Consider the following 8,584-nt stretch of genomic DNA (forward strand, 5'->3'; position numbering starts at 1 on the left):
AGAAGACAATGTGGCAACTCATCTCTCTTAAACCAGTACAACTAATTTTCAGTTTGAAGCAAAAGCCTGGTATCTAGCTACCCACCTTTTCAACCGCCTTAAATGCCTCCAGGTCCAAATTGGAACAAGAATGTTCTTAAAAATAATGTTCAGTAACAGTCAGAGACCAGACCTTTTTGCTTGAAGGCTCTTGTTAACCTGTTTCCCTGGATGAGACTGCCACTCAAAGTTGTCTTTCACAAATGAAGAGGGGGGATAATCCTTAAGAAACACTTATCAGGGAGCTCAAGGAAGGGATTGCACAAGACTATATGGAAAGCCTGAGGGAAGAGAAATGGAAACCTATAGCTTCTGTGGCAGCAAGCATGGGAAAGTGCACCAGTTGGGATGCGAGTGAGTGAGGAATTTTGTATTTTGGGAGCACATTGAAAAAGAGAGGCATTTTTGAAGAGCAGATCAAAACAAAAGGATGGGCTTATGATCTTTGAATTAGCCTCATCTCTGTCTCATTTTTTAGCCTCATGGTTCTGTGAAATATGTATGTCACAAGTAGCCATATCCAGTCATTTTATGATGGCACCTGCAAGACATCTTCAAATCTCTTATTAGCTTTGAAATGTTGAAGATACTGTATATTTCTTTTTCTCTACTTGGGAAATATCAGGGCACAGGTAATAATAAACAAAACAGATGCCACAAGATATGCCACAGGGTGGCTAAATTTGGGTAGCTAGGGACATGCATAACATTTAGGGGAGGGCTCAGAACCACTGGGCAAGATCCATATGTACTTGTATGTAAGTCGATATGTGGATAAGCCAATCCTTGATTTTTTAACCAAAAAAAAAATGTGCAACCTGCAGATAAGCTCAGCTACATTTTTCATGGTATTTAGGTTAAAAATTCAAGGGTCTGCTTAGCTGCTGGTAGATTATGTTTATATGAGATGCACGGGTACTTTTAAAAAGTACTAGATGACCTATGCCTTATTGGCTGATTGCTTCAGAGATATTTTCTTACCTATACACAGTAACCGAGGGTAAACAAAATAGCAGTGGGAGCAGGAGTGATTTCCAACTTCCTGCCAACTTCTCCACCAAATTTCTTTATGTGAATCTGGCAGGGAGCATCAAAAATTTCTCTTCCATTCCCTTTCCAACAGGCAGGTAAGTGGCTAAACGCAGGGAAATGGAGCAAGGGATTGCAAGACTGGCTGTGAAACTGTCACAGAATATTGAAAATGAGTATGACATTGCCATAACCGCAGTGTTCGGGGGTCATGGATCTCAGATTTTGGACACATTCTTTAAGTTAGTCCATTTAAGGTACACTGGTTCAAAAATAGTTGCCCTATGATGCACTGTTTTGCCAGTTAAAGGTCATGACAACAAGAGTTATAGTAATACAGATTACTATATATACTAATGCAGATAAGCCTATGGATAAGCCAAAGCCAATTTTCGGGATGTATTTCGGTATCTAAAATTTTCGGTTTATCCACAAATGTACAGGATATCCTTATATCCGTATATCCAGTATACCTATGTGGATGTTGATTGAAACCAAATTGTTTCAGCCTTTGGATTTGAATATTATTGAAAGTCTGAGATTTCAAACAAGCAAGGAGACCTAACATTATTTCTAAGATGAAAAAGTTCTGCAAGGAAAAGTGGGGGGAAATCCCAAAGCAAGAATGAATGGAAACTTTTAGAGACAGTTATTTCTTGCAAAGGGCTATCACAAAATACTGATTGAAAGCATGCCTATAAGTCTGCACATACTACATTCTTACATTTCTTATTTTGTAAAGATTGTACATGAACAGTGCATTCAAAGATGCAGAAAGATACCATATTTAATTCAGTACAATTTAGAGAATGTGCCAGCTTCTTTCCTGACCAGGGGTTAAATACAATTGTATTAGCAGATGTAACTTACCTCCTTTTATTACTTGTCCTCCTACAAACAAAGCTGTTGAACCAGTAGCACAATTGTTGTTAACGTTTATAATAGGGATACCTGTTAGACCCAAATTGTGATAAATAGCCCTCTGCCCAGAGGTTGAGTCACCTTTAGAATAAAAAAAAAGATATGCAGGGTCAGTTTTGATAAATACCAACATGTTCTCTAGTCTCTTTCTAAAGTTGCTAAATTTCTTCATGTTAACTGCTAAAGTGAATCATTAATTTTTAGCACGGCATGATGCATGCTTATATGATCCCAACGTCCAGGGATTTATTCTGTGATTGCCCTGATTTAGTATGAAATGTGAATTAGTCAGGGACTTTTTGGTGGGACAAAAAGATCCTAATCCCAAACTGTAGAGTCACAGGTAGATTTTTAAAAATACATTCAATTCACAATTTATCTGTAACTTAAACAAGTGTCTTTTCTTCAATAAATTTTAACATTCAAATTTCAAGCCTGCAAGGTTGGGTTAAATGAACTTTCCTCCAAAAAACACTGCAATAAAAATGGCTTCTCCTCCATTATCTATTTCGCAATCAAATGTACTGATGGAAAGATTAAAGTTGTCAGCAATTCTAGCACTATAGTGTGCTTGCTCTGCAACATCTTGAAAAACACAATGGCTTCTTCTCACGTTTTGCCTCTCATTAGAAGAAAGCCCTAAACACTCAAGAGTGTTAGAATATTGTGGGCTTTACCAGTATCTTCACTTACCATAAACATGGCCTACACATGCCTGCTCTATGGATGAGTACGGAATGCCTGCATCAGCAAGAGCCTTTTGACCTGAACAAAGTTAAAAAACATATTACAAAATCTTGATTAGAAACTTACAAGTCTGCAAGGACAGTTAAACTGTATGTAAAAGGCCAGATTTCAAAAATGAAGAGTATACAAGCATTCTTGGGCAGATTAAATGAACTTCTAGTTTCAAAACTGTATGTCAATCCAAACAAGGCGTCTATAGTTATCATAACTTTTGGTTACAGGTAGTCCTTGATTTACAACTGCAATTGAGTCCAGAATTACAATTGTAAGTGGTGCTGGTTGTTAAGCAGGTCATCGTTTGACCGCATCTGGTATTATGACTTTTTGCCATGGTGGTTAAGGGAATGCAGTGGTCATAAAGCAAACACACAGTCATTAAGTGAACACCACAATCATTAAGCAAAGCCACTGTTCCAAATGGACGATTTTGCTGAAAACCAGAAATAAGCACTGGTTTCCAGGAAAACAACATGATAAATTGCAGTCACATGACCACAGGATGGTACAAACAGCTATAAATGTATTTAAGGGATCAGCAATGTTTAAAATACATTTACATTTATGTTGTATTTTTAAATAAGTATTTTTTGTCACCGGCTTAAAGAACTTCTCTTGCAATTTAATCTTACAGGATATTGGGATTTTAAATTTTGTATATTCTGATTTATTTACTTAGCCGTACAGTTTGGCATATCTTTTTATCCTCCTCACATATACGTATATATGTATCTATTTATTTAATAATTTTAATTTGTTGTATTTTTGATACGGACTGTACACTGCCCCGAGTCCCTTTCGGGAGAGGGGGCGGTCTATAAGAGCTAATAAATAATAATAATCGATCAGGGACTTTGCGATGTCCCTGAGATCAGCAAGACGTATTCTTCCTGTTCACTGTCTCTGCAGGATGGTTTAGGTCCGATTGGACCACCCAGCGGCAAAACTATTGGCTGTGGTCCCAGAGCATCGAGACCGCATGTCCGTATCGTGGCGACGTTGGCTCCTCCTCCCCGATAATTACATTTTCATACCTCTCTACCCTGTTTCCCCAAAAATAAGCCCTCCCCCGAAAATAAGCCGTCCCTGAAAATATTACAACACAGCAGCAGCCATGAGGTGACCATACTCGCTGCCTCCTGCACCTCAAAAATAATAAGACCTTCCCGAAAATAAGGCCAAGCACTTATTTCGGGGGTCAAAAGAAAATAAAACCCTGCCTTATTTTCGGGGAAACATGATAGCATAAACAGCTGAACCTCGAACCCCATGGTTTCAAAAACGTGGCTAATGGCAAACAATACTGTTTGACTGTTTATACCACTAGCTATGTGCCTGGAGCACCAAACAAATAGCACATCTGTTACTGGCTGTGCCCAAGTTTTAAATATAATAGCCAGTATGTTACCTGCTTCCTTTGCCATATCTGGATAATCAAAATTTTCACGACGGCCAGGCTTTTCAAACTGTTAGGAAAAAAAGCAAATGTTGAAGATGTTTACGACCAAAAAAGGTCTTCAAGTCCAAATTATTGCTAGATTTTTATTCCACTTTTTACATATAACTCAAGGTGGTGAACATACCTAATAATCCTGCCACCTCCTATTTTAAGGAGCACAGGGGTACTGTGGGAGATCCTAGGCAGCCTGATGCAACCATACACAACTTAGGGAGGAAGGGGCTATGATATGTGCAAGTGAGAGCAAGGAAGCCCGAAGGACACAGAGTGAGTATGTGCAAGTACAGGGAGGTGCTAGGAAGGAGGGCACAGCACCATATCCAAAAAGATGGGGGTGACTTATCAGAGTGACTTGAGACCTGCCTCCTATTTTCTCCACAACAACCCTTGGACTGAGCAAGAGTAACTGGCCCAAAGCCACCCATCTGATTTTCATGCCGAGCGCAACATTAGAACTCAGAGTCTCCTGTTGATAAAGGAAAATTCAAGACCAAAACCAAGAAAACAAATAATTAAATTAATACCTCTGAAGGACAACTTTCTGCAGTAAGATAGTCCTTGACTTACAATCACAGTGGATTGTAAGACATCTGTTGTGAGTTTTGCCTCATTTTACGACCTATCTTGTCACAGTTAAGTGAATCCCTACAATTGACAAATTAGTAATCCGGTTCTTAAGTGAATCTGGTTTCCCCATTGACTTGGATTGTCAGGAGGTCACAAATGGTGATCACATGAGCTTGGGACACAGCAACAGTCATAAATATGAACCAATTTTCAAACATCTGAATTTTGATCACATGATTATGGGGATGCTGCAAAGTTCCTAACTGTGAAGAATGGTCACAAGTCACTTTTTTCAGTGCCATTATAACTTTAAATGGTCACTAAATGAACTGTTGTAAGTCTTTTAAGGGACGTATGTATGAACACTGTACAGCAGGGGTGTCCAAACTTGGGAACTTTAAGACTTGTGGACTTCAACTCCCAGAATTCCCCAGCCAGCCATGCTGGCTGGGGAATTCTGGGAGTTGAAGTCCACAAGTCTTAAAGTTCCCAAGTTTGGACACCCCTGCTGTACACAATTGTACCCAAACTCTGTCGCTCTCCTCAATTATCCTCAACCCAGAACCTAATTGTTAATGCAATCTGTAATATGGAACAGTCCATTGACAAGATGGATTACAAACCTGCTTACCCAGGTTGCACAATAAATTAAGTTCTGAGTGCTTCAGAAAGGGTGGCATTATAAGTCACAGCAACATGGAGTTTTGACTCTAACTTCAGTCTCCCTTTGCAGTGCAGGAACAAGTTGGACTTTTCTTACAGAAAATGTTTAAACAACATGATACCAAGGATTCTTGAAAGGGAACAAATCAAAACCATGAACGTTTATAACAACTTGGGAGCCATACAGGAGTGCAATTTCTCAGTCCAAATGTGATCTTGCAAAGGGATCCAGATCATTGTTCAAGTTATACAAAAAAATTTTTATTGAGCACAGTCATCTGTCAAATCTCCCCCCTCCCCCCCCAACTCACCAGAAAAAGGTATAGTAAACCTGACCTTTGGATGGGCTTGGACTGGCCCTGCCCTCTCTCATCCTAATCTACTTCGCAAAGGTGTTCTAAGGATAATGCTATAAACAACTGTAAAAACAAAGAAGGATTTTATTTTTGGGCAAAGACAGAGCCATTTTGGGGCAACGGTTAAGGCACCAAACTAGAAACTGAGAGGAAGGGAGTCTTAGGCACAGTGCTTGTCCAGTTTTGAAACAAAATAGTGAAAAGGGGGCAAAGGTAAAGGTTCCCCTCGCACATATGTGCTAGTCATTCCCGATTCTAGGGGGCGGTGCTCATCTCCGTTTCAAAGCCGAAGAGCCAGCGCTGTCTGAAGACGTCTCCATGGTCATGTGGCCGGCATGACTAAACACTGAAGGTGCATGGAACACTCTTACCTTCCCACAGAGGTGGTTCCTATTTTCCTACTTGCATTTTTACGTACTTTCAAACTGCTAGGTTGGCAGAAGCTGGGACAAGTAACAGGAGCTCACTCCATTAATCCTTGCTAGGGATTCGAACCACCGAAGTGCCGACTTTCTGATCGACAAGCTCAGCGTTTTAGCCACTGAGCCACCGCGTCCCAATACAGAAAGGGGGAAGGGGTTATTAAAAAAAATAAGAAGCACCAATTGTCACTGGAGACTTAAGAGGTCAGAACTGTATTAAGTGGTTCCTGACCTTTCCCTTAGAATGGTGTTTTCCCAATTTGGCAACTTTCAACCCATCTTAAACTTACCAAATATGAAAACCACTGCCTTGGAACATTGGCAGCTGTGAAGGTCTGCAGAGAACAATCTGCAAAGCCAAACAAGGTGGCTAGGTCAGCCCTAGAAAGAAGGCAATGGTAAAGTAAAGCCCTTCCCATGCCCCACTGCAGCGAGGTTTGCCATACAGGTAATTTAAAAAAGTCTGAGCAGCTATAAACTATAGCTATAAAACAGTATAACTGTAAAAGAAAGTAGCTAATAAGGCATCAGGCAATAAACCAGAAGACCATGAATTCCAGCCTTACCCACAAAGCCACTGAATGATCTTAAGCCAGTCACTCTTTCTCAGCCCTAGAAAGAAGGCAATGGTAAAGTAAAGCCCTTCCTAAATGTTGATAAGAAAACTGCAAGGACTAGTGCAGTTGTTTCGAAGGTACAGTACTGCAAAATGAGGGATAGGGAGGCAGGCTGTGTCTCTTTTGGGGGGGGGGGGTGTTCAAATGACCCGCCGAGAAAGGGAAACCGATTCCGCCCTCCTTCCCATTTTCCCACGCCAACTTCACCAACCCTTTGAAGCAGCCTGCTCTGCTTTCCCAGACGTGACCACGGATGCTGGCGATCGTAGTCCCACTCTAGAAGCCGGAGCACACTCCCAAGTCCAGTTACCTACCTTGGTCATACCCACTCCGATGACAAAAACCCTTTTGCCTACGATCGGGGCCAGGTTACGGCTGCACTTGTCCATGATGCTCCCAGAATCTTGCGCGGCCGTAGCTGGCACCAAACACCCGCAAAAGAAATGCACGGTCGCTGCGACTTTCCTCCCCGCGCGAGCTTCTTGACAACACCTCCATATAATGGTCGAAAGTCGGGGCGGCGCCGAGTCTCCATCTCTCTCCTCCCTCTTAAAGCGGTAGCGCGAGTCTTTGGTGCTCTGAAAACCCAGCCTGAATTTTTGAGTCGGAAATGACAGGCTGAGCGAACCCATCCCTGAGTATTGCAGAATGCTTTAGATCCCCAACTTTGATTAAAATAAGAGCTGGTCTCTAGCCGGCCGAAGAGCAGAAATTAGAATAAAAGGTGCATTCGCTACTTATTTAGCAAATTTAAATAGCCACCCATCTCACACACAAAAATGACTCTTGGATGGTCTACAATCATAATAGTAATGAGGGGTCCTTGGTGCTCTCTGAGCTTCCTAGTTTTCTTGCAGACCTTTCATTATCTAAGAAAAATCATCAGTGTAAGTAAAGGAATGCTGTTTGCTGTTAGTTTATATTTGGGTGTCTTGCTTGTCTGTGTGGGTGGGAGCGGTCTTGGATATTCTTTGGTTGGGCTGTTTACTGATGGCTCTTTGGCAGTTTCTTTATTGGGGTACTGCTTACTTTGTTGTTGGTCTAAGTCAGTGCTTCTCAATTATTTTCTGTCATGCCCCCCCTAGGAAGAAGAAAACATTTCGCGCCCCCCGCGCAACTGTAAATAGTATCATTTGTCTATAAAATTGTTATAAGTACACCTCTGCATAACACTGTATCCTTATTAACGTATAAGAGAATAAAAAAAGAAAGAAATGTGGATCAATTTACAACAAAGAATAGCTTTATTAACTGTAGCAGAAAAGATTTAAAGGAGCACAGGATTTAAAGGAACACAATATTAAAAAAAACTTTAACCTGCAAAACAAAAATATATAAAATAATTTGAGCTGAGCCCCCCTTTACGGAGCCTCACGCCCCCCCTGGGGGGCCCGCCCCACTATTTGAGAAGCACTGGTCTAAGTTAACCTTGGAGTTTAATCTATGCTTGATCTGAGTGCTGAGTACTGGTGGAGAGGTGCTGGAGTCTTGTTCTCTTTTGGGCTGGTTGATTGTCTCTTTTGCAGAGTCTATGGATGTTGTTAATGTCTATGTGTCTATTGATGGCTGATTTGTCAGAGTGCCAAGTTTCTAGAAATTCCCTGGCATTTTTGGACTTGGCCTGGTCTAGGGTTGTCGTATTTTCCTAATTGAAACTATGGTTAAATCTGTCTAGATGTTGTGAAATTAAACAATTTTCATCATGTCTTCTGACTGCCAATTGGTGTTCATGGATAGGTTCTACCAGTCTTCTACCTGTTTGCCCCA

At 41.0% G+C, this 8,584-nt stretch overlaps 1 protein-coding gene across 1 annotated transcript in view; it reads right to left on the bottom strand.

Annotated features, from left to right (window-relative positions):
* Positions 1-7,324, bottom strand: part of SCP2 (sterol carrier protein 2) — a 30,133-nt gene extending 22,809 nt beyond the window's left edge. The window contains exons 1-4 of the mRNA XM_081946111.1: positions 7,132-7,324; positions 4,142-4,199; positions 2,683-2,754; positions 1,939-2,070 (exon numbers count right to left, since the gene is read on the bottom strand). Coding sequence (XP_081802237.1) covers positions 1,939-2,070; positions 2,683-2,754; positions 4,142-4,199; positions 7,132-7,206 — 337 coding nt within the window. The 5' untranslated portion in view covers positions 7,207-7,324. The remainder of the gene's footprint in view (positions 1-1,938; positions 2,071-2,682; positions 2,755-4,141; positions 4,200-7,131) is intronic.
* Positions 7,325-8,584: the final 1,260 nt, after the last annotated feature.

The sequence above is a fragment of the Natrix helvetica genome (genome assembly GCF_964273705.1).
Source record: "Natrix helvetica genome assembly, chromosome: 3".
In the NCBI taxonomy this organism is placed as follows: domain Eukaryota; kingdom Metazoa; phylum Chordata; class Lepidosauria; order Squamata; family Natricidae; genus Natrix; species Natrix helvetica.